Genomic DNA, 25,953 nt, shown 5'->3' with positions numbered 1-25,953 from the left:
TATTTGCAGTTGTATTAAAGAAAACATACGGCAAATATATCGACAAAAGCAGTTTCTGCTTATATAGGCTTAGTTGGATTTCGAAAAAGCTATATGAAGAATGTATGCTTTATTATTGGGGAATGAGCTCTGAACGTAACACGCCCCCTTGATAACCATGTGTTGTTCTCGTCTCCCTAATTTTGACAGCTGTAAATTAATTTGAACCTGATTTGAACGATTTCCACCATCACTACTTCTCTCTTTCTCGCTTCAGTGACTTTAATCAAATATGTTCGCCATTGTGCCAAACGATGCTCAATTCTTGATAAAAGACATAAGGTTGGGATTGAAGAATTTAAATTTAATCTTTATTGTGTTGGAAATGGGTGAGTGGTGAATGACAGTAAAATGTTTGTTTTATAAAAACAAATCAGTGTTTCATTTGGTGATGAATGAATGAATGAATGCAAACTTTGTTCATTCTCTCCTTCCCTCCACCTGAAGGAAGGGTAACTAAAACAAAGGATGGGCATGAGGTTCGCTCCTGCAAGGTGGGGATCATTTCCTCATTATTCCCCCCCCCCCCATCTTTATTCATTCTCATCCTGCCTTTTTCTGCTCTCCCCCCATCTTCATTCAGTCTCATCCTGCCTTTTTCTGCTCTCCCCCCATCTTCATTCAGTCTCATCCTGCCTTTTTCTGCTCTCCCCCATCTTCATTCAGTCTCATCCTGCCTTTTTCTGCTATCCCCCCATCTTCATTCAGTCTCATCCTGCCTTTTTCTGCTCTCCCCCCATCTTCATTCAGTCTCATCCTGCCTTTTTCTGCTCTCCCCCCATCTTCATTCAGTCTCATCCTGCCTTTTTCTGCTCTCCCCCATCTTCATTCAGTCTCATCCTGCCTTTTTCTGCTATCCCCCCATCTTCATTCAGTCTCATCCTGCCTTTTTCTGCTCTCCCCCCATCTTCATTCAGTCTCATCCTGCCTTTTTCTGCTCTCCCCCCATCTTCATTCAGTCTCATCCTGCCTTTTTCTGCTCTCTCCTTCATGCAAACCTTCTACCTGTCTCCCGTAAAGTGGGATAACTGCTCTCTTCCACCTCCCTCTCCTGTCAGGTGGCTGATAAAAGTGGGTGCATCACCCTGTCTGTGTGGGACGAGGTGGGTGGACTCATCCAGCCAGGAGACATCCTCCGCCTCTCACGAGGGTATCTATCTATCTATCTAGTTCTGTCTCTCTCTCTGACAATTATGTCATTATACATTGTTGTAATGATGTGCAAATAGTTAAAGTAAAAAATGGAACATAAATAAGCATAAATATGGGTTGTATTTACAATGGTGTTTGTTCTTCACTGCTTGACCTTTTCTTGTGGCAACAGGAATCTTGCTGTTGTAATTGCACACTGTGGTATTTCACCCAATAGATATGGGACTTTATCAAAGTTGGATTTGTTTTCGAGTTCTTTGTGGGTCTGTGTAATCTGAGGGAAATATGTGTCTCTAATATGGTCATACGTTTGAAAAGGAGGTTTGGAAGTGCAGCTCAGTGTCTCTCTCTCTCTGTCGTCTGTCTGTTTCTCTCTCTCGTCAGCTATGCATCCCTGTGGAAGGGCTGTCTGACACTCTACACAGGCAGAGGAGGAGACCTGCAGAAGATAGGAGAGTAAGACACACAAACTGTTGACTTGGATCTGTGTTGTATTGCAGTTTTTGCATGGTCTTCTCTGAGGTGCCAAACTTTAGTGAACCAAACCCAGAGGTACTGGCCCAGGCCAACAGGCCGGTGAGTACACACACCAGAATGATCTATACATTTTATTTGTCATGTTATTTTCTACATCTCCCCTCTTCCCCATCACCTCTTCCTTTCTCTCTGTTCATCTCATCCTCCTCTCCTTCTCTCTCTGTTCATCTCATCCTCCTCTCCCTCTCTCTCTGTTCATCTCATCCTCCTCTCCCTCTCTCTGTTCATCTCATCCTCCTCTCCTTCTCTCTCTGTTCATCTCATCCTCCTCTCCTTCTCTCTGTTCATCTCATCCTCCTCTCCTTCTCTCTCTGTTCATCTCATCCTCCTCTCCTTCTCTCTCTGTTCATCTCATCCTCCTCTCCTTCTCTCTGTTCATCTCATCCTCCACTCCTTCTCTCTCTGTTCATCTCATCCTCCTTTCCTTCTCTCTGTTCATCTCATCCTCCTCTCCTTCTCTCTCTGTTCATCTCATCCTCCTCTCCTTCTCTCTCTGTTCATCTCATCCTCCTCTCCTTCTCTCTCTGTTCATCTCATCCTCCTCTCCTTCTCTCTCTGTTCATCTCATCCTCCTCTCCTTCTCTCTCTGTTCATCTCATCCTCCTCTCCTTCTCTCTCTGTTCATCTCATCCTCCTCTCCTTCTCTCTCTGTTCATCTCATCCTCCTCTCCTTCTCTCTCTGTTCATCTCATCCTCCTCTCCTTCTCTCTCTGTTCATCTCATCCTCCTCTCCTTCTCTCTCTGTTCATCTCATCCTCCTCTCCTTCTCTCTCTGTTCATCTCATCCTCCTCTCCTTCTCTCTCTGTTCATCTCATCCTCCTCTCCTTCTCTCTCTGTTCATCTCATCCTCCTCTCCTTCTCTCTCTGTTCATCTCATCCTCCTCTCCTTCTCTCTCTGTTCATCTCATCCTCCTCTCCTTCTCTCTCTGTTCATCTCATCCTCCTCTCCTTCTCTCTCTGTTCATCTCATCCTCCTCTCCTTCTCTCTCTGTTCATCTCATCCTCCCCTCCTTCTCTCTCTGTTCATCTCATCCTCCTCTCCTTCTCTCTCTGTTCATCTCATCCTCCTCTCCTTCTCTCTCGGTTCATCTCATCCTCCTCTCTCTGTTCATCTCATCCTCCTCTCTCTGTTCATCTCATCCTCCTCTCTCTGTTCATCTCATCCTCCTCTCTCTGTTCATCTCATCCTCCTCTCCTTCTCTCTCTGTTCATCTCATCCTCCTCTCCTTCTCTCTCTGTTATTCTCATCCTCCTCTCTCTGTTCATCTCATCCTCCTCTCCTTCTCTCTCTGTTCATCTCATCCTCCTCTCCCTCTCTCTCTGTTCATCTCATCCTCCTCTCCTTCTCTCTCTGTTCATCTCATCCTCCTCTCCCTCTCTCTCTGTTCATCTCATCCTCCTCTCATTCTCTCTCTGTTCATCTCATCCTCCTCTCATTCTCTCTCTGTTCATCTCATCCTCCTCTCCTTCTCTCTCTGTTCATCTCATCCTCCTCTCCTTCTCTCTCTGTTCATCTCATCCTCCTCTCCTTCTCTCTCTGTTCATCTCATCCTCCTCTCTCTCTCTCTCTCTGTTCATCTCATCCTCCTCTCCTTCTCTCTCTGTTCATCTCATCCACCTCTCCTTCTCTCTCTGTTCATCTCATCCTCCTTCTCTCTCTGTTCATCTCATCCTCCTCTTCTTCTCTCTCTGTTCATCTCATCCTCCTCTCCTTCTCTCTCTGTTCATCTCATCATCCTCTCCTTCTCTCTCTCCAGTCTAAAGTTGAGTCCCAGAACAGTTATTCTGTCAGTCAAAGCTCCACCCCCTCAGTCCCCACCCTCACATACTCTTCCAATGGATGCTCTCCGCTCTCCCGGAATCCAACCTATGGGAGCACAGGACAGCAGACTGGGCGAGGCTCCGGAGGTCCTGGCACCGACCCCAAGCCCACAGAATCTGTGGGCAACAGCAGGGACCCACGGCAAGGGCTAAAGAGGAAATGACGCTGGTTTCAAATCAACACGTATCTTGGGCCTAGCTGTATTTTTATTTAGCAAGTTAAATCATTTTTGTTAACATGGCCATCATTTTCTAAGGAAAGTTACACATTTGGTTCAAATAAATAAATCATAACTAAAAGATTTTGGGGGTTTGAGGTAAAGTTACTCAACTCACTCCAACTGTTCCAACACGTCCTTACCGGCAGATAGCCTGCCCCCCTTTCAACACGTCCTTACCGGCAGATAGCCTGCCCCCCTTTCAACACGTCCTTACCGGCAGATAGCCTGCCCCCCTTTCAACACGTCCATAGCCTGCCCCCCTTTCAACATGTCCATAGCCTGCCCCCCTTTCAACATATCCATACCGGCAGATAGCCTGCCCCCCTTTCAACACGTCCGTACCGGCAGATAGCATGCTCCCCTTTCAACAAGTCCATACCGGCAGATAGCCTGCCCCCCTTTCAACACGTCCATACCGGCAGATAGCCTGCCCCCCTTTCAACACGTCCATAGCCTGCCCCCCTTTCAACATGTCCATAGCCTGCCCCCCTTTCAACATATCCATACCGGCAGATAGCCTGCCCCCCTTTCAACACGTCCATACCGGCAGATAGCCTGCCCCCCTTTCAACACGTCCGTACCAGCAGATAGCCTGCCCCCCTTTCGACACGTCCGTACCGGCAGATAGCCTCCCCCCTTTCGACACGTCCATACCGGCAGATAGCCTGCCCCCCTTTCGACACGTCCGTACCGGCAGATAGCCTGCCCCCTTTCGACACGTCCGTACCGGCAGATAGCCTGCCCCCCTTTCGACACGTCCGTACCGGCAGATAGCCTGCCCCCCTTTCAACACGTCCATACCGGCAGATAGCCTGCCCCCCTTTCGACACGTCCGTACCGGCAGATAGCCTACCCCCCTTTCGACACGTCCGTACCGGCAGATAGCCTGCCCCCTTTCATTTGCAGCAGGTAGAAGTTGTTTCTTGGAAAGAGGCAAAGAGTGAGACCAGGTTAGAGGACTTTCTCTTGAATATTTCTGGAACACTGCAGATTCTAGTGAGAAAATGTCCTTACATATAAATCACACAGAGGAACAACACCCTACCAAGCACATCCAAGAGAGAGAGACCTACTCATTCAAGGGTTTTGCTTTATTTGTCCTGTTTTCTACATTGTAGGGCTAGCCAATGGAAGTCCATAGAGTCACTCCTCCCAACAAAATAATGTGAGAGACTAGCTCCCTATGAGTCCAGTAGGCTATAAAAGTCTGAGATAAAATAAAAAGTATGCCTATGCTAGTTCAGCATTTGAGTAAAAGTTCACAGAAGATTCACAAGTTAACTAGCCTACATATAAATTCAGATCAGTCCAAAGTCCACAGGGTATGTGTGCTGGAGGTGAGCTTCTCCGGGGGGAGAGAAACACAAGCAATGACCGCCTGACGAAGGCTCCTGCAGTCAGACAACTTAACTGTGGTGCAGGATGTTGTGTGCTGGAATTCATTTCTATTGAGAGTCAAGTTATGTCCCAGCTGGTCTGCTATTGACTTCCTGTTTATAAGCCTTGTCCCCTGCCCAAGACCAATGGTATGTTCTTCCTAATTCTACCAAGTCTAAAAATGAAACTGAAAGTCTGTCAATGTGGGTGGAGACAGTATTTCTGTAGTAGCCAGAAGGTTTTTCCACTCGGTTAGTTTGCAAAGACAATGGACAAATACAGACCGAGTGCCTGAGAGAAGTTTGAGGTGTTAGCTGCTAACGATTGCTCCACGATCAACTACAGACACATATCCTTACTGGTTTGAGAGGCTTTCACTTTTAACAACTGTTCTCAGACCAATCATGCTTGACGAGGGTGTACGCTATGAGGCCCTATCAGTGGCAATGGGAGCCACGGTGAGGCCCTTGTCCGACTTTCAGAGGAACAACCCTGGCAAGACACCTGAAAACCTTCTGACTGTGGAAGGCTTTCTCATCGGTTCTGTCCTGGGCGTCACCTCTCTCCTGCAGTGGCTCAGCCCTGTCTCATGGTTGACATGGGGGTTATCAGTGCTTTTCTTCGGCCAGGACAAAAGAAAGGTAATCAACACCGAACTCTTTGTGGATGAGGCAACATTCTTCGACAGGGAGTTCGATTATGACTTCACCGACGTTTCCGACTCTGAGAGTTTTGTGAGAGGCGATGAGAGTTACAAGCGACCGTGTGGATGGAAACGGATCGCGCTGAAGGTTCTGGACAAATACGGAGATAACACATGGCTCGGTCCAAACGGGATTCGGACATACTCATACCCCGGGGAGTGGCCAGTGTCATACCACGGTACCAGCGAGGACGGGGCTAAAGGCATCGTCCAGTCCCACTATAAAGTAGGAGACGGGCAGCTCTACGGGCGAGGCATCTACTCCACTCCTGACCTCAGCCAAGCCAGCGGCTACGCTAGAGACTTTGTGTCGAAGACAAACGGGAAAACCTACAGGATGGTCCTTCAGAACCGTATCAACACAGCCCAACGGAAGATCTGTAAGAGAGTTGACTACTGGCTTGTTCCAGTTAATGATGGCACATCTGAGGAAGAAGAGAGGAGGATTGTGGAGAGCTCCATCCGCCCCTATGGGATTCTGCTGAAGGAGATGTGAAGGGGCATGTGATAAGAGAAGGTAAACCAAAGTCATAGGGAAGGTGTCAATTACATACTCCTCGCGTCCTCTCTCCTCGTACCTTTCTCAAAACCCATTACATGAGAAAGCCAGAGTTCCTTCCCCTCAGACCTTCTCTTCCAATCTGTTTTGAGAAGGAGACAAGGAGTTTGCAATTGAGATCTTCCCATATAGAGACTTTAGAGCAGGAGGCCATATTGCTTATTTTTCAGAAATAATTGCCTTTTGAAGGAGTTAGATTATATTTCATTAATTAGATTTGAACTGCTAGATATTCCGTCGTCTTCCTTCATTTTACAGTTGTCTGTCTGTATCAGTGAAGTGCCTTACTGTGTGCCATTTGTGAATTACATCTATATTTATGTAACATGTGTTCACTATATTTTCTACAATGTATCCATTTTTCTACTGTTAATGGTGTGGCATTAATTATGCACCTTGTTAGGTGAGTTTAAATGGATCTTTTGTTCAGTGATCTGCCATTTCTGCTTTTTCCTTGTTTTATGATTAAATGTATTATTATGTTTCACCATACACTTATCGACCTTTTTGTTAGCTTCTGTTTTAGTTTCCTCTAGAAAATTAAACTAGTGCCAACAGATCTGTCCCTACAACATGTTGTACTGCACTTCTGCTGTTTGAACACAGGAGGGCAGCACACAGTTTACATGACTATTTCTCAGTGTAGTCATTCTCAGCTGTGAAGAAGTGGTTTATTTTATAAAATCACACCTGCTGTAACATGACTATTTCTCAGGGTAGTCATTCTCAGCTGTGAGGAAGTGGTTTATTTTATAAAGTCACACCTGCTGTAACATGACAATTTCAAGGTGTTGTTGATGTTTGAAATAAAGATGCCTCAAACGGATAAAGTTCAATAGACATTTATGTATTTGCCCCTGCATGTAGTGTATTTGCATATAAAAAATAAATTATATTGTCCATCTGATGAAACTTTTCCTGTGGCATCACTTTAGAATGCAAAAACCTTTCATTGTATCCATCATACTCATTATCAACACAGTAAACCTGCCACCCTGTGCTGTAGGTAGACATAGGGAAACATGGGAACTCATTCCTATGATCTAGTAGTGCACGTGTCAAACTCATTCCTATGATCTAGTAGTGCACGTGTCAAACTCATTCCTATGATCTAGTAGTGCACGTGTCAAACTCATTCCTATGATCTAGTAGTGCACGTGTCAAACTCATTCCACGGAGGGCCGAGTGTCTGTGGGTTTTTGCTCCTCCCAAATTAGCAAGGAACTCCCCTCACCTGGTTGTCTAGGTCTAAATGAAAGGAAAAACCAAAAAACCTACAGACAGTAGGCCCTCCATGGAATGAGTTTGACACACTAGATCAGGTGTGTCAGAGTACCATGTTGATTACACCTAACCAAACCTCTCAGATCTCCACAACTGCATAGGGAGAAGGAGCTAGAAGCCATTTGGGATTCTGTGCATGTTTATCTGTCGGTCTCTTTCTCATTCCGTCCCTTGTGAGTCATCTGTGGCTCTCTGTCTTCAGCAGTTTCTTATTGAGCCCGATAACCACAGAGGCAAAGTGGTTCAGACCCACAAAGTCTCCACAGATGATGTTGACAGCGGTCTGGTTCGGTCCAGGAGTCTGCTTCTCCACCCAGTCCAGCAGCAGGGAGAAACTCTTCATTGTTAACTTCCTCATCGTCAGACAGGGGTTGCAGACCACCACAGCAGTGTCCTCCGTCAGGTTCAGCCCAGAGGTGAAGAAATGAGCTGTCAATCAAAGAGGTCAGCTGTCAATCAAAGGACACGCAAGCCCACGCGCCCACACACACACACACACAAACAAACCTGCTCTTCCTTGGGCCTTCTGCCGCTCCTCCAGGTAAGAAATGACCTCTTTGGGGTCTGCCGAGTCAGCGTACCTGTAAAGGGTCAAAGGTTACAGGTTTAACACACATCCACACAGAGTCCCACACACAGAGTCCCACACACAGAGTCCCACACACAGAGTCCCACACACAGAGCGTACCAGTAAGGGATCTTAGGCCACAGTTGCTTGTGTTGGTGAAGAATCGTCTCATCGTCGTACGAAATTATGACCTGCTGCCCCAGATCCCAGCACTGGCTCAGATAGGGAGTCTCCTATACACACACACGAGAGTTCATTCACCTTTCATGCCAATAAAACACAAAACAATGGACACTTCACTTCCTGAAAACTTAACTGACCCCAACTAACACCACTTCCTGAAAACATGAACTCACCGTGCTTCTACACCTGCATTGCTTGCTGTTTGGGGTTTTAGGCTGGGTTTCTGTACAGCACTTTGAGATATCAGCTGATGTACAAAGGGCTATTTAAATACATTTGATTTGACCGGAAACTGGCACCACTTCCTGAAAACTTAAGTGACCCCAACCCTGACTGAGACAGGCAGTAGTGGGGTCTTGTCTATCCTGTACCTGTGGGGGGCAGAGTTTGTCTTTAAACAGCTGAGTGATGTAGCAGACCAGGGCCTGGTGCTCAGAGTCCGTCAGCAGGTAGAAGTGGGAACAGGACAGGATCACTACCTCCTTCTGGTGCTGCTCCAACCACACAGCCATGGTTGACAGGGCCTCCTACACACACACACTATGGATTGTGAATAATATTTCTAGTGCATATGCTCTCACATTGAGTACAGAAGATTCACACACCAGAATGGCATGTGTGTTTACTATACCGTACCTTTACAGTCTGTAGTGTATAAATCGCGTGTGCAAAATACAGCGTGTCATCTGTGTTGTGTGTTTTTAACATGTCTTGTGTGTTGAATGTATTTTTAATGTTTTTATGAGCGATCCGTAGATCGAAGAACCGGATTCCAGCATCCAACTGATCAGGAATACTCCACGCCTATGGGAGAAAAGGACAGGGACAATCTCTAACTTAGATTGTATATAATATTAATAATACACACACACACTTCTCTGTCTGCAGTGTGTTTGTGTGTTGTGTGTTTTTATTATCCTTGTGGAGACCAGAAGTGCTCACAAGGATAGTAAAACAAGGGACATTTCACCAGTCCCCACAAGGAAAAAGGCTATTTTAGGCTTAGGAGTTAGGTTTAGGGTTCCAGTTACAATTAGGGTTAGGGGTTGGGGGAAATAGGATTTTGAATGGGTTTGGTGTGTGAAACTTGCCTGTGTGGTGGCCCAGCGGTAGACACAGGGGCGTACAATGCAGGGTGCCAGTCGATCCAGAAACTGCAGCATAAACGACTCAGACCCCAAGACAGGAGAGTGTGTATCCAGGCAGTAACTCATGCTGTCATGACTCCCTGAAAGCAGAGACAAAAAGACAGACAAAACAAGCGCACAGTCAAATGACATTAAGGAAAGGGACTGAATAGGTTTGAAAAAAACAGGCTGACTTCCTCTAATGAAACTCGTGACAAATGTTTTCTCTAGGCTAGTCCCATATAAACATAGTGTAATGAAACAGGCAGGGAACAGGTCTCGAACCCTTAACCTTCTAGCCCGAAGTCCAGTGCGCAATCGACTGTGCCCCAAAAGCATATTCAAGTGGCAGAGTCAATATCCGTGTTTATAAACCCAGGGTCGTTACAATAGCTTGTGCTCTAAACTCTATTCTATTTCAAACTCGTTTTGTAATCGAAATAAAAAGGATAACAGTAGGCTATCACTCGACATTATTAAGTTCATTCTCACCGGGTATCGCCAGGTCCCAAAGCGGTGTACCCCACAGTTCCTCTGGCAGTTGAGACATCCAGTCTGCGTTAGTGGACGATGCGTCTCTGCGCTCCATTTCCACCACCTATTGATATCTACTATTGATGATAGCTTGTAAACAGCGAGCGGAATGTAGCAGGACCACAGTTAAAATGTTGTAGATATGTTGGATTTCACCCGGGTCTGTGACTAGAAACAGATGAAAATGCCCTTTCCCATTTGGTCCTATTCTTGCTTCCGCATTCTCTTCAGCAGGAAGGGGACATTCCAGTTACCCCAAGAAAAAAAACGTGACGGCATAACAGCGAGAATTGTGTCAAAATAAGAGTCCTCATACAAACTACCTATCAATTTTAGCTTTTTTATTGGACAGAAGATATACAATAGCCTACTAATACATTAAGTACAGTAACTATAACTGAGGCATGTTGAGTTTTGCTTAAAATCATAAAGTCACATTATTTTATTAGTGAGATTAGTGGTCAGTGGGCGCAGGTCAGTTGTGCAGCCGAGTTACTGGTTGATCATCATGGAATGATTGACAAGGCCCGGTTTTCAGTGTTTCCATTGTGTCACTCATCCAGTGAATGAATTTGCAGGAATGCCCTTTGCACCCAGGCCTGTGATCTGCAAGGAGAATAAAACACAGGCTGAATAAAACACACACACCCCAGTGGCGGTTGGTGCCGTTTCAGATTAGGGAGGAATATTTTTTATATTTATGAGCATGGCCTTATTTCTAATACAGCATATTGGATGACTGTCATTCATATTCCATTTTTCCAGCTCATTGCAACCAATAGGTTTAGGCCACTACATGATACAAAGTGTTTCCCTATACCTATCATGAGGTTACTACAACCTAGCTAGTATAAAAAAAAGTATGAAAATGTATGCACTCACTACTGTAAGTCACTCTGGATAAGAGTATCGCTAAATTACAAAAAAGGTTTCTGACACAGGTCGAGAGACAAATTGGAGTAATCAAGGTGACAAACAGTGACACATTCAATACCGCCCTGCACACTCTGCATCTAGCTGATCTAGGTTGTAATCATAAGTTCAAAAAGTTGCAAACAAGAGTTTCTATTGGACAAAATAGCTAGGTTTAACCCTGTTTCGTTCTGTTTGCTTCCGTTTAAGAAAGGTGTTTCAACAGAATCAGCAGAATGAACACACCCCTGATCATCAGCACACGCAGTTCACTTTCATAGCAGCCACATACAAACGGCATCATCACTTTGCTCGTTGTTTAATTCCTTCTCGCATCTACGCACTCTCCTCCTCTCATCTTTTCCCTTCCTTTGTGGCCTTTAGTGCACAACACAACAGCTGTCTGACCAGGCAAGAAAAAAAACTTTCCAATCCAAACCTTCATACCATAACCGCTACACACAGCCAACATTGTCGTCACCATATTAGCTAACGTCAGTCAACATAGCTACTAGAACAAATGTATTAGTAAACCCGCTACAATCACCCTGTACAGTGTACAGCAAGCAGTTACAGTGGTGGGTCCCTGGTGGAATACACTTATTAAACCAAAAGCTTACCTTGACTTGGAAGAGTTCCAGTGTTGGATAGTCATAGCCAGCTAGCTAACACAAATAGCATTCCTCTCTGTTTGAGCCAGATGTTTGAATAGTCTAAATTAGGTAAGTGAAAGTGACAAATGACAATGAAATATGCCTACAACAGCTCTCTCTCTTTTTCTCTCTGATGCTTCTCAATTTTTTTTTATAAATGAATGTGTTAAAAACTTTTCAATTATAGTCTTTCTCTCTCTTTGAGTCAACTACTCCCCACATTCTATGCACTGCAGTGCTAGATAGCTGTAGCTTATGCTTTCAGTACTAGAGTCATTCTCTGATCCTTTGACTGGGTGGACAACATGTCAGTTCTTGCTGCAAGAACTCTGATATGTTGGAGGTCTTCTGGAAGTCGTCATGATTATGAAAGGGGGTGTGAACCATGAGCCTCCTAGGTTTTGTATTGAAGTCAATGTACTCAGAGGGGGATGGAAAATAGCTGTCCTCTGGCTACACCATGGTGCTACCACAGAGAGTGCTGTTCAGGCTACTGTAGACCATTACAAAACAGTGTTTTAATCAGTTATTTGGTCAAATGTGAATACATTCAGTATAGTTTTATCTAAAAAGGATAACTTTTTTAATGTTTCACTTTTTTTTATTTTCTGAAATTTACTGCGTAGGATGGTCCTCCCCTTCCTCCTCCGAGGAGCCTCCACTGACACACACGTACCCTAAAGACACATCCTGCCTGCGGTTGCTTGGCCATGTCTGCCTCATCCATTCCCTTACAGGCTGAGGTCACGTACAGGTCTGAATAGTCTCTACCCCCGAAACAACATGATGTTGTCTTATCCACCGGTAGCTTCACTGTCTGCAAACGCACCCCTGAGAAGAGGGGGAGGGAAGATGGAGAGGGAGAAATGAGAGAGGGAGGCAGCAGAGAGAGAGAAAAGGGGGGGGATTGGTGGTTTTTACCTTCATATTACAATATACTGTAACTGTTACGCACTGACACATATAGGCAGGTACACACACCTGTCTGTGGGTCAATCTGAATCACTCTGCCTCCACTGTAGCAGGCGACCCAGAGTCTACCGTCTGCATCAATACACATGCCATCAGGAATCCCCTCTCCCTCGTCCATCTTATACACCATCCGCCGGTTACCTACACACACACACACGGCTGTCGATGTAGTACAAGGTTTATGTGTGTGTATGTGTGTGTGTGTGTGTGTGTGTCCCTCACTGATACTCCCGGTGTTGATGTCATAGTTGAAAGCTTCCACAGTGTAGGTGAGGCTGTCTATGTAGTAGAAGGTTTTGTGGTCCAGAGACCAGTCCAGACCGTTTGAGATGTCCACCTGGTCAAATAATAAAAATAGACACATAAAGGATAGCTTCAGTCTCTACTCATCTAATACCTTATAGGATTAGTCTTTGGTACTGTTTATCTCACACTAACACTTAACCGTTTATGCTAGAAACGATCATTGAGAACATTCCACTTCCACCCTTATGTGTCACCTGATTGAAATGTTTGACTACAATGTGGTCCTTGTTCAGGGAGAACAGAGAACCCTGCTTCAGCTCTAGAACTGTAGGACGTTCCTCTATCGCCATGGTACCTGACAGAACACAGTTAACAGAACATTACATGGAACACAAAACAGATGCGGTAGAAGAGAGGTTGATGGATTAATGGATTGTCAAATGAATTGATCTATCAATATCTACCTGCAAAGAGGCGTCCAGCAGGGTCCACCTTGCCGTCATTAAAGCGGTTGTTGGGTTTGTCTTGATCGATGACAGCGATGGTGGAGATGGACTTGGACTCCCAGTCCAGCGCTCCAAAACTCCGTCCCTCTCCGATCACATAGCCTCCAGACCGCCGGGGGACCGCACAGCCCACAAACTTCTCTGGGGGGGAGGAGTGGGGATTGGTGAGGAGGGGAGCAGGGAGAGGGACGGGGGGAGGAGTGGGGATTGGTGAGGAGGGGAGAGGGAAAAGGTGAGGAGAGGGAGCAGGGAGAGGGACGGGGGGGAGGAGTGGGGATTGGTGAGGAGGGGAGAGGGAAAAGGTGAGGAGAGGGAGCAGGGAGAGGGACAGGGGGGAGGAGTGGGGATTGGTGAGGAGGGGAGAGGGAAAAGGTGAGGAGAAGGAGCAGGGAGAGGGACGGGGGGAGGAGTGGGGATTGGTGAGGAGGGGAGAGGGAAAAGGTGAGGAGAGGGAGCAGGGAGAGGGACGGGGGGAGTTGGAAACATAAAAATACAGAACATGACAGGAGTATAAGGTGTGCTGTTGCTACCTCAGAGCCCAAACAACCCGGATGAAGAACAAACTGGATCTACAAAATAGAAGTTCAAGAAAAAGATCTTTACTGAACCTTAGTTAGAGGTTATGACACGTTCACCCAGGGTCACAGCTGCCTTTCTGATTGGTTTACCTGTGGCCACTGTCTCTTTCTGATTGGTTGCTGGGTTCCAGCGGTGGATCTTCTGTCCTGATATGTCCACAAAGAGCAGAGTTCCTTCTTTCTCCTCCCACACCGGCCCTTCTCCGATCTCACACCTCTCTTTCACTACACACTCCACCTTCACAGACATGACTAAAGCAATTTGACACACACACACACACACACACACACACACACAGTAGCCAAGCGGCATCATGCACCCCAAGAATCTGAGTGTAATATTCGTATGTGTAAACATACTGAATTGTAATTGTATGCATTTTCCCGCCGTATCATACTGCGCTATGATTGCTTAAGACCACACAGGTGGTGAGGTCATCTTCGGTTGATCATGGTTGGAGACACGTGAACATGCCAGTTAGCTAATAAAGAGCTGCGTTTAGAAATATCCTGCATGTTATTATTTTGTACGAAGCGCGCAAAACAAGACACTGAGGGGGCACAAAGTACCCAAGGATGGCTGGGGGAGGTCCAGGTCTTTTAGATTTACCACTAAAAGTAGATCACTTTTGCAACAAACAGTCAAATTGAAGTCTAAAACATCTGGTTTCCCATAAAACGTTTTTTTTTCTCCCCAAGAAAAGTACTCTTAATATACAATAATGTACAAAACATTAAGAACACCTGCTCTTTCCATGACATTAGAAAGTTATGATCCCTTGTTAAATTCACTTCAAATCAGTGTAGATGAAGGGGAGGAGAAAGGTTAAATAATGATTTTTAAGCCTTGAGACACGGATTGTGTATTTGTGCCAGAGAGTGAATGGGCAAGACAAAAAAATGTGCCTTTGAACAGGGTACTCCGCGAGTTATACACGGTAGCCTGCACAGCTGTTTAATTATCTCTTAGACAGCGAGTGAACTTCAAATTCACTCACTCTCATTTCTATAAGTAGCCCCCATATAAATGACTGCACTACACCGATTTGTTTAGACTTTTAGCCAACTGTTGGCTAGGATACTATAACTTGCAACTTTGTTTATGATTTCTCAGAAAACAACACATCGTACAGACACGGATACATTACCTGTTTTATACGTCGAAGTCGCCTGAAGAGCTTCTGAATCAAGTGACAGCAAGTGTCTCGCCGTTTACAGACAGACAGTCATAGCCAAATAAACACACCATGTGACAGGGGTAGTCCCGCTCCCCCAGCGGTACCTCTTTCTCAACTGAAAACGTATGCCGTCAGCAAAAAAAAGCGTCGTAAATTCGGACCATAAATTCCAATTTATACTGTAACATTTGACATGACCCCCCCCAACACACAGTAGGCCTGTAGTTACGGTATAGCTGTTGAATGTCGTCTATCCACTTTTATTCACCTTTTCTGACCTGATGCTTTTACACAATAGCCTACATACAATATGCCCTGTTGATTGTTACAGAAAGCAACAGTAATTGAGTTTCTTGTTTTCTCCAGCGGCCTAGTTCCATAATGTTCCCTATAGGACACCGATCCCATTCCTGAGTACCGTGTTCCTCTATCGTTATGTAGCTCCTTTACAAAGGAATGCATTTATTCAATGATACAACATGAGACAATGGTCTGCAGTGTGTGAACACCACCAACATGGTTTCATTAATATGACAATCACATGATCTGGAGAGGAGAGTCAGTAACACAAGCAGCTTACCGCAGACAGTAAATGGGAGCAATCTGTGCTTCTCAATAGTCAAAAGTGGTGTCCCTACTTCTCTCACTTCCTTCATTTGAACAGATTTGAAAACACAGGATATACAATATGAATGCAATTCATTGCGAATTGAGATGATCTCACTGCATCTCTTGGCTAAAACAGACAGTCGAGAGGCACATTTCTTTCATGATTGGTATAGTATGGGAGTGCTGTTGATATCAGCTTGTCTAAGCTGTGTGTGTGTGTGTGTGTGTGTGTGTTGGAATGTCTTTCTTTCCCAAATCACTCCTTCCCCTCCAAACGTAGTTGAAGCAGGACATAGGCTGGAGCTGAGGTGGTTGATGGGTCACTTTTCAACAGCAACAGTTCTTAGTGCGTTTTTGATAGGGCTCACTTTTTTGTCAGTGAGATATTTTGTGGTTTGAATAGGATTTCAGGAAGGTCACTTTTTGGCAGCAGTGGATCTGGCTCGGTTGAGTCTCTCCAGCAGGGCTCGGTCTGTGGTGGGAGAACAGCGGGACAGGACAGTGCTGATCTCTCCTTCACTCCTCCTCTCTATAGCTGCCTCGGCTGCCCCCTCCAGATCACTGACAAGGAGAGAGAAGGATAAAGAGAGAGAGGAGTTTAGCTTCTGCACACTGACACGCACGCACGCACACACGCACACACTCACCCTATGGCCAGGTGGGCTTTGACCTTTTGCTCTGGGGTCACCTTGGAAACATACTTTTTGGCCTCGTACTTATTGTGTTGTTTCACACACACCTCCACAAAGGGCTAAGAGAGAAACAGAGAGGTTGGTTACGTAACTAAAGTTGTATAAAGGTTATACAGGACTGGTCAAGTAGCCAGTTGGATGAATAACATTGTATAAAGGTTATATAAACAACATACTAGATAGCCGATGGGGGACTTCTTGCTCTTGGCAAATTTCTCCATCTCTTCCCAATCATCCTTCTCTGCCAGAGCGGTCAGCTTCAGCCACCAGTACCTGACCACAGTGACATCATCAATACAGGACTATACGGTGACGTCATCAAGAAGGGACTACACAGTGACGGCAATGTGTCGTTTTATCTCATCTTGATTATTGTCCAGTCATAATGGTCAGGTGCTACAAGAAAGACCTAGCTAAGCTGCAACTGGCCCAGAACAGAGGGGCACGTCTTGCTTTTCATTGTAATGAGAGAGCTAATATAAATAACATGCATGCCAGTCTATCTTGGATAAGAGTTGAGGAGAGTGACAGCATAGTTGTTAAAAAAAAAGAAGTTATGTCAAATTAGACCATGACAATGCTCTCAGTGTTGTCTCATTATTATAGTGTTGTCTCATTATTATAGTGTGGTCTCATTATTATAGTGTGGTCTCATTATTATAGTGTTGTCTCATTATTATAGTGTGGTCTCATTATTATAGTGTTGTCTCATTATTATAGTGTGGTCTCATTATTATAGTGTGGTCTCATTATTATAGTGTGGTCTCATTATTATAGTGTTGTCTCATTATTATAGTGTTGTCTCATTATTATAGTGTTGTCTCATTATTATAGTGTGGTCTCATTATTATAGTGTGGTCTCATTATTATAGTGTGGTCTCATTATTATAGTGCTGTCTCATTATAGTGTGGTCTCATTATTATGTCTCATTATTATAGTGTTGTCTCATTATTATAGTGTTGTCTCATTATTATAGTGTTGTCTCATTATTATAGTGTTGTCTCATTATTATAGTGTTGTCTCATTATTATAGTGTGGTCTCATTATTATAGTGTGGTCTCATTATTATAGTGTGGTCTCATTATTATAGTGTGGTCTCATTATTATAGTGTGGTCTCATTATTATAGTGTGGTCTCATTATTATAGTGTGGTCTCATTATTATAGTGTGGTCTCATTATTATAGTGTTGTCTCATCATTATAGTGTTGTCTCATCATTATAGTGTGGTCTCATTATTATAGTGTTGTCTCATCATTATAGTGTGGTCTCATTATTATAGCGTGGTCTCATTATTATAGCGTGGTCTCATTATTATAGCGTGGTCTCATTATTATAGCGTGGTCTCATTATTATAGCGTGGTCTCATTATTATAGTGCGGTCTCATTATTATAGTGTTGTCTCATTATTATAGTGTTGTCTCATTATTATGTCTCATTATTATAGTGTGGTCTCATTATTATAGTGTGGTCTCATTATTATAGTGTGGTCTCATTATTATAGTGTTGTCTCATTATTATAGTGTGGTCTCATTATTATAGTGTGGTCTCATTATTATGTCTCATTATTATAGTGTGGTCTCATTATTATAGTGTGGTCTCATTATTATAGTGTTGTCTCATTATTATAGTGTGGTCTCATTATTATAGTGTTGTCTCATTATTATAGTGTTGTCTCATTATTATAGCGTGGTCTCATTATTATAGTGTGGTCTCATTATTATGTCTCATTATTATAGTGTGGTCTCATTATTATAGTGTGGTCTCATTATTATAGTGTGGTCTCATTATTATAGTGTTGTCTCATTATTATAGTGTTGTCTCATTATTATGTCTCATTATTATAGTGTGGTCTCATTATTATAGTGTGGTCTCATTATTATAGTGTTGTCTCATTATTATAGTGTGGTCTCATTATTATAGTGTTGTCTCATTATTATAGTGTTGTCTCATTATTATAGTGTTGTCTCATTATTATAGTGTGGTCTCATTATTATAGTGTTGTCTCATTATTATAGTGTTGTCTCATTATTATAGTGTGGTCTCATTATTATAGTGTTGTCTCATTATTATAGTGTTGTCTCATTATTATAGTGTGGTCTCATTATTATAGTGTGGTCTCATTATTATAGTGTGGTCTCATTATTATAGTGGTCTCATTATTATAGTGTTGTCTCATTATTATAGTGTGGTCTCATTATTATAGTGTGGTCTCATTATTATAGTGTGGTCTCATTATTATAGTGTTGTCTCATTATTATAGTGTTGTCTCATTATAGTGTGGTCTCATTATTATGTCTCATTATTATAGTGTTGTCTCATTATTATAGTGTGGTCTCATTATTATAGTGTGGTCTCATTATTATAGTGTGGTCTCATTATTATAGTGTGGTCTCATTATTATAGTGTGGTCTCATTATTATAGTGTTGTCTCATCATTATAGTGTTGTCTCATCATTATAGTGTTGTCTCATCATTATAGTGTTGTCTCATCATTATAGTGTGGTCTCATTATTATAGTGTGGTCTCATTATTATAGTGTTGTCTCATTATTATAGTGTTGTCTCATTATTATAGTGTGGTCAAATTATTATAGTGTGGTCTCATTATTATAGTGTTGTCTCATTATTATAGTGTGGTCTCATTATTATAGCGTGGTCTCATTATTATAGCGTGGTCTCATTATTATAGCGTGGTCTCATTATTATAGCGTGGTCTCATTATTATAGCGTGGTCTCATTATTATAGTGTTGTCTCATTATTATAGTGTTGTCTCATTATTATGTCTCATTATTATAGTGTGGTCTCATTATTATAGTGTGGTCTCATTATTATAGTGTTGTCTCATTATTATAGTGTTGTCTCATTATTATAGTGTGGTCTCATTATTATAGTGTGGTCTCATTATTATAGTGTGGTCTCATTATTATGTCTCATTATTATGTCTCATTATTATAGTGTGGTCTCATTATTATAGTGTTGTCTCATTATTATAGTGTGGTCTCATTATTATAGTGTTGTCTCATTATTATAGTGTTGTCTCATTATTATAGCGTGGTCTCATTATTATGTCTCATTATTATAGTGTGGTCTCATTATTATGTCTCATTATTATAGTGTGGTCTCATTATTATAGTGTGGTCTCATTATTATAGTGTTGTCTCATTATTATAGTGTTGTCTCATTATTATGTCTCATTATTATAGTGTGGTCTCATTATTATAGTGTGGTCTCATTATTATAGTGTTGTCTCATTATTATAGTGTTGTCTCATTATTATAGCGTGGTCTCATTATTATGTCTCATTATTATAGTGTGGTCTCATTATTATGTCTCATTATTATAGTGTGGTCTCATTATTATAGTGTGGTCTCATTATTATAGTGTGGTCTCATTATTATAGTGTGGTCTCATTATTATAGTGTTGTCTCATTATTATAGTGTTGTCTCATTATTATAGTGTGGTCTCATTATTATAGTGTGGTCTCATTATTATAGTGTGGTCTCATTATTATAGTGTGGTCTCATTATTATAGTGTGGTCTCATTATTATAGTGTGGTCTCATTATTATAGTGTGGTCTCATTATTATAGTGTGGTCTCATTATTATAGTGTGGTCTCATTATTATAGTGTGGTCTCATTATTATAGTGTGGTCTCATTATTATAGTGTGGTCTCATTATTATAGTGTGGTCTCATTATTATAGTGTGGTCTCATGATTATAGTGTGGTCTCATGATTATAGTGTGGTCTCATTATTATAGTGTGGTCTCATTATTATAGTGTGGTCTCATTATTATAGTGTGGTCTCATTATTATAGTGTGGTCTCATTATTATAGTGTGGTCTCATTATTATAGTGTTGTCTCATCATTACAGTGTTGTCTCATCATTATAGTGTTGTCTCATCATTATAGTGTGGTCTCATCATTATAGTGTGGTCTCATCATTATAGTGTGGTCTCATTATTATAGTGTTGTCTCATTATTATAGTGTGGTCTCATTATTATAGTGTGGTCTCATTATTATAGTGTGGTCTCATTATTATAGTGTGGTCTCATTATTATAGTGTTGTCTCATTATTATAGCGTGGTCTCATTATTATAGCGTGGTCTCATTATTATAGCGTGGTCTCATTATTATAGCGTGGTCTCATTATTATAGCGTGGTCTCATTATTATAGTGTTGTCTCATTATTATAGTGTTGTCTCATTATTATGTCTCATTATTATAGTGTGGTCTCATTATTATAGTGTGGTCTCATTATTATAGTGTGGTCTCATTATTATAGTGTTGTCTCATTATTATAGTGTTGTCTCATTATTATAGTGTGGTCTCATTATTATAGTGTGGTCTCATTATTATAGTGTGGTCTCATTATTATGTCTCATTATTATAGTGTGGTCTCATTATTATAGTGTTGTCTCATTATTATAGTGTGGTCTCATTATTATAGTGTGGTCTCATTATTATAGTGTTGTCTCATTATTATAGCGTGGTCTCATTATTATAGCGTGGTCTCATTATTATGTCTCATTATTATAGTGTGGTCTCATTATTATGTCTCATTATTATAGTGTGGTCTCATTATTATAGTGTGGTCTCATTATTATAGTGTGGTCTCATTATTATAGTGTTGTCTCATTATTATGTCTCATTATTATAGTGTGGTCTCATTATTATAGTGTGGTCTCATTATTATAGTGTTGTCTCATTATTATAGTGTTGTCTCATTATTATAGCGTGGTCTCATTATTATGTCTCATTATTATAGTGTGGTCTCATTATTATGTCTCATTATTATAGTGTGGTCTCATTATTATAGTGTGGTCTCATTATTATAGTGTGGTCTCATTATTATAGTGTGGTCTCATTATTATAGTGTGGTCTCATTATTATAGTGTGGTCTCATTATTATAGTGTTGTCTCATTATTATAGTGTTGTCTCATTATTATAGCGTGGTCTCATTATTATAGCGTGGTCTCATTATTATAGCGTGGTCTCATTATTATAGCGTGGTCTCATTATTATAGTGTTGTCTCATTATTATAGTGTTGTCTCATTATTATAGTGTTGTCTCATTATTATGTCTCATTATTATAGTGTGGTCTCATTATTATAGTGTGGTCTCATTATTATAGTGTGGTCTCATTATTATAGTGTTGTCTCATTATTATAGTGTGGTCTCATTATTATAGTGTGGTCTCATTATTATGTCTCATTATTATAGTGTGGTCTCATTATTATAGTGTTGTCTCATTATTATAGTGTGGTCTCATTATTATAGTTTGGTCTCATTATTATAGTGTTGTCTCATTATTATAGCGTTGTCTCATTATTATAGCGTGGTCTCATTATTATGTCTCATTATTATAGTGTGGTCTCATTATTATGTCTCATTATTATAGTGTGGTCTCATTATTATAGTGTGGTCTCATTATTATAGTGTGGTCTCATTATTATGTCTCATTATTATAGTGTGGTCTCATTATTATAGTGTGGTCTCATTATTATAGTGTTGTCTCATTATTATAGTGTTGTCTCATTATTATAGCGTGGTCTCATTATTATGTCTCATTATTATAGTGTGGTCTCATTATTATGTCTCATTATTATAGTGTGGTCTCATTATTATAGTGTGGTCTCATTATTATAGTGTGGTCTCATTATTATAGTGTGGTCTCATTATTATAGTGTGGTCTCATTATTATAGTGTGGTCTCATTATTATAGTGTGGTCTCATTATTATAGTGTGGTCTCATTATTATAGTGTGGTCTCATTATTATAGTGTGGTCTCATTATTATAGTGTGGTCTCATTATTATAGTGTGGTCTCATTATTATAGTGTTGTCTCATCATTATAGTGTTGTCTCATCATTATAGTGTTGTCTCATCATTATAGTGTGGTCTCATTATTATAGTGTTGTCTCATCATTATAGTGTGGTCTCATTATTATAGTGTTGTCTCATTATTATAGTGTGGTCTCATTATTATAGTGTGGTCTCATTATTATAGTGTGGTCTCATTATTATAGTGTGGTCTCATTATTATAGTGTTGTCTCATTATTATAGTGTGGTCTCATTATTATAGCGTGGTCTCATTATTATAGCGTGGTCTCATTATTATAGCGTGGTCTCATTATTATAGCGTGGTCTCATTATTATAGCGTGGTCTCATTATTATAGCGTGGTCTCATTATTATAGCGTGGTCTCATTATTATAGCGTGGTCTCATTATTATAGCGTGGTCTCATTATTATAGCGTGGTCTCATTATTATAGTGTTGTCTCATTATTATAGTGTTGTCTCATTATTATGTCTCATTATTATAGTGTTGTCTCATTATTATAGTGTGGTCTCATTATTATAGTGTGGTCTCATTATTATGTCTCATTATTATAGTGTGGTCTCATTATTATAGTGTGGTCTCATTATTATAGTGTGGTCTCATTATTATAGTGTGGTCTCATTATTATAGTGTTGTCTCATTATTATAGTGTTGTCTCATTATTATAGCGTGGTCTCATTATTATGTCTCATTATTATAGCGTGGTCTCATTATTATGTCTCATTATTATAGTGTTGTCTCATTATTATAGTGTGGTCTCATTATTATAGTGTGGTCTCATTATTATAGTGTTGTCTCATTATTATAGTGTTGTCTCATTATTATGTCTCATTATTATAGTGTGGTCTCATTATTATAGTGTGGTCTCATTATTATAGTGTTGTCTCATTATTAGTGTTGTCTCATTATTATAGCGTGGTCTCATTATTATAGCGTGGTCTCATTATTATGTCTCATTATTATAGTGTGGTCTCATTATTATGTCTCATTATTATAGTGTGGTCTCATTATTATAGTGTGGTCTCATTATTATAGTGTTGTCTCATTATTATAGTGTTGTCTCATTATTATAGTGTTGTCTCATTATTATAGTGTGGTCTCATTATTATAGTGTGGTCTCATTATTATAGTGTGGTCTCATTATTATAGTGTGGTCTCATTATTATAGTGTGGTCTCATTATTATAGTGTGGTCTCATTATTATAGTGTGGTCTCATTATTATAGTGTTGTCTCATTATTATAGTGTGGTCTCATTATTATAGTGTGGTCTCATTATTATAGTGTGGTCTCATTATTATAGTGTGGTCTCATTATTATAGTGTGGTCTCATTATTATAGTGTGGTCTCATTATTATAGTGTGGTCTCATTATTATAGTGTGGTCTCATTATTATAGTGTGGTCTCATTATTATAGTGTTGTCTCATTATTATAGTGTTGTCTCATTATTATAGTGTGGTCTCATTATTATAGTGTTGTCTCATTATTATAGTGTGGTCTCATTATTATAGTGTGGTCTCATTATTATAGTGTGGTCTCATTATTATAGTGTGGTCTCATTATTATAGTGTTGTCTCATTATTATAGTGTGGTCTCATTATTATAGTGTTGTCTCATTATTATAGTGTTGTCTCATTATTATAGTGTTGTCTCATTATTATAGTGTTGTCTCATTATTATAGTGTTGTCTCATTATTATAGTGTTGTCTCATTATTATAGTGTGGTCTCATTATTATAGTGTGGTCTCATTATTATAGTGTGGTCTCATTATTATAGTGTGGTCTCATTATTATAGTGTTGTCTCATTATTATAGTGTTGTCTCATTATTATAGTGTGGTCTCATTATTATAGTGTGGTCTCATTATTATAGTGTTGTCTCATTATTATAGTGTGGTCTCATTATTATAGTGTTGTCTCATTATTATAGTGTTGTCTCATTATTATAGTGTGGTCTCATTATTATAGTGTTGTCTCATTATTATAGTGTTGTCTCATTTTATAGTGTTGTCTCATTTTTATAGTGTTGTCTCATTATTATAGCGTGGTCTCATTATTATAGCGTGGTCTCATTATTATAGCGTGGTCTCATTATTATGTCTCATTATTATAGTGTGGTCTCATTATTATAGTGTGGTCTCATTATTATAGCGTGGTCTCATTATTATAGTGTTGTCTCATTATTATAGTGTTGTCTCATTATTATAGAGTGGTCTCATTATTATAGCGTGGTCTCATTATTATAGCGTGGTCTCATTATTATAGCGTGGTCTCATTATTATAGCGTGGTCTCATTATTATAGCGTGGTCTCATTATTATAGCGTGGTCTCATTATTATAGTGTGGTCTCATTATTATAGTGTTGTCTCATTATTATAGTGTTGTCTCATTATTATGTCTCATTATTATAGTGTGGTCTCATTATTATAGTGTGGTCTCATTATTATAGTGTGGTCTCATTATTATAGTGTTGTCTCATTATTATAGTGTTGTCTCATTATTATAGTGTGGTCTCATTATTATAGTGTGGTCTCATTATTATGTCTCATTATTATAGTGTGGTCTCATTATTATAGTGTGGTCTCATTATTATAGTGTTGTCTCATTATTATAGTGTGGTCTCATTATTATAGTGTGGTCTCATTATTATAGTGTTGTCTCATTATTATAGTGTTGTCTCATTATTATAGCGTGGTCTCATTATTATGTCTCATTATTATAGTGTGGTCTCATTATTATGTCTCATTATTATAGTGTGGTCTCATTATTATAGTGTGGTCTCATTATTATAGTGTGGTCTCATTATTATAGTGTTGTCTCATTATTATAGTGTTGTCTCATTATTATAGTGTGGTCTCATTATTATAGTGTGGTCTCATTATTATAGTGTGGTCTCATTATTATAGTGTGGTCTCATTATTATAGTGTGGTCTCATTATTATAGTGTGGTCTCATTATTATAGTGTGGTCTCATTATTATAGTGTGGTCTCATTATTATAGTGTGGTCTCATTATTATAGTGTGGTCTCATTATTATAGTGTGGTCTCATTATTATAGTGTGGTCTCATTATTATAGTGTGGTCTCATTATTATAGTGTTGTCTCATTATTATAGCGTGGTCTCATTATTATAGCGTGGTCTCATTATTATAGCGTGGTCTCATTATTATAGCGTGGTCTCATTATTATAGCGTGGTCTCATTATTATAGCGTGGTCTCATTATTATAGCGTGGTCTCATTATTATAGCGTGGTCTCATTATTATAGCGTGGTCTCATTATTATAGTGTTGTCTCATTATTATAGTGTTGTCTCATTATTATGTCTCATTATTATAGTGTGGTCTCATTATTATAGTGTGGTCTCATTATTATAGTGTGGTCTCATTATTATAGTGTTGTCTCATTATTATAGTGTGGTCTCATTATTATAGTGTGGTCTCATTATTATAGTGTGGTCTCATTATTATGTCTCATTATTATAGTGTGGTCTCATTATTATAGTGTGGTCTCATTATTATAGTGTGGTCTCATTATTATAGTGTGGTCTCATTATTATAGTGTTGTCTCATTATTATAGCGTGGTCTCATTATTATGTCTCATTATTATAGTGTGGTCTCATTATTATGTCTCATTATTATAGTGTGGTCTCATT

General features: G+C 40.3%; 4 protein-coding genes across 5 annotated transcripts in view; 1 reads left to right on the top strand and 3 right to left on the bottom strand.

Annotated features, from left to right (window-relative positions):
• The first annotated feature begins 221 nt into the window (after nt 1-221).
• Nucleotides 222-3,820, top strand: LOC118965229 (SOSS complex subunit B2-like). The gene is made up of 6 exons (XM_036982280.1): nt 222-368; nt 487-533; nt 1,098-1,189; nt 1,576-1,647; nt 1,692-1,767; nt 3,487-3,820. Exons 1-6 carry the CDS (start codon nt 272-274, stop codon nt 3,712-3,714), a joined length of 612 nt encoding a protein of 203 aa, XP_036838175.1. The 5' UTR covers nt 222-271; the 3' UTR covers nt 3,715-3,820.
• A 3,316-nt stretch (nt 3,821-7,136) lies between these two features.
• LOC110495624 (PI-PLC X domain-containing protein 1) lies at nt 7,137-10,339 on the bottom strand. Of its 2 annotated transcripts, XM_036982278.1 has the most exons (7): nt 10,065-10,339; nt 9,537-9,673; nt 9,082-9,249; nt 8,817-8,972; nt 8,383-8,495; nt 8,202-8,275; nt 7,137-8,123 (listed from the first exon to the last, which is right to left on the bottom strand). In XM_036982278.1, the coding sequence occupies exons 1-7, from the start codon at nt 10,159-10,161 to the stop codon at nt 7,873-7,875; spliced, it is 996 nt and encodes a 331-aa protein (XP_036838173.1). In that variant the 5' UTR covers nt 10,162-10,339; the 3' UTR covers nt 7,137-7,872. The 2 variants fall into 2 exon arrangements, with proteins under 2 accessions (XP_036838173.1, XP_036838174.1); XM_036982279.1 differs by lacking the exon at nt 9,082-9,249 and having other exon boundaries at nt 10,065-10,308.
• Nucleotides 10,340-10,432: 93 nt separating this feature from the next.
• Nucleotides 10,433-15,313, bottom strand: rgn (regucalcin). The gene is given in 8 exon segments (NM_001246349.1): nt 10,433-10,712; nt 12,348-12,502; nt 12,653-12,784; nt 12,866-12,980; nt 13,144-13,244; nt 13,354-13,536; nt 14,064-14,225; nt 15,122-15,313. Coding segments are annotated over 7 exon segments (897 nt in total). The 5' UTR covers nt 14,224-14,225; nt 15,122-15,313; the 3' UTR covers nt 10,433-10,661.
• A 323-nt stretch (nt 15,314-15,636) lies between these two features.
• LOC110495616 (vacuolar protein sorting-associated protein 16 homolog) overlaps nt 15,637-25,953 on the bottom strand; it is a 28,480-nt gene continuing 18,163 nt past the window's right edge. The window contains exons 17-19 of the mRNA XM_036982277.1: nt 16,629-16,725; nt 16,408-16,511; nt 15,637-16,321 (exon numbers count right to left, since the gene is read on the bottom strand). Of these exons, the coding sequence (XP_036838172.1) occupies nt 16,177-16,321; nt 16,408-16,511; nt 16,629-16,725 (346 nt within the window). The 3' untranslated portion in view covers nt 15,637-16,176. The remainder of the gene's footprint in view (nt 16,322-16,407; nt 16,512-16,628; nt 16,726-25,953) is intronic.

This window comes from Oncorhynchus mykiss, chromosome 7, assembly GCF_013265735.2.
Source record: "Oncorhynchus mykiss isolate Arlee chromosome 7, USDA_OmykA_1.1, whole genome shotgun sequence".
NCBI lineage: Eukaryota > Metazoa > Chordata > Actinopteri > Salmoniformes > Salmonidae > Oncorhynchus > Oncorhynchus mykiss.
This window is presented reverse-complemented; position numbering and strand designations above follow the sequence as displayed.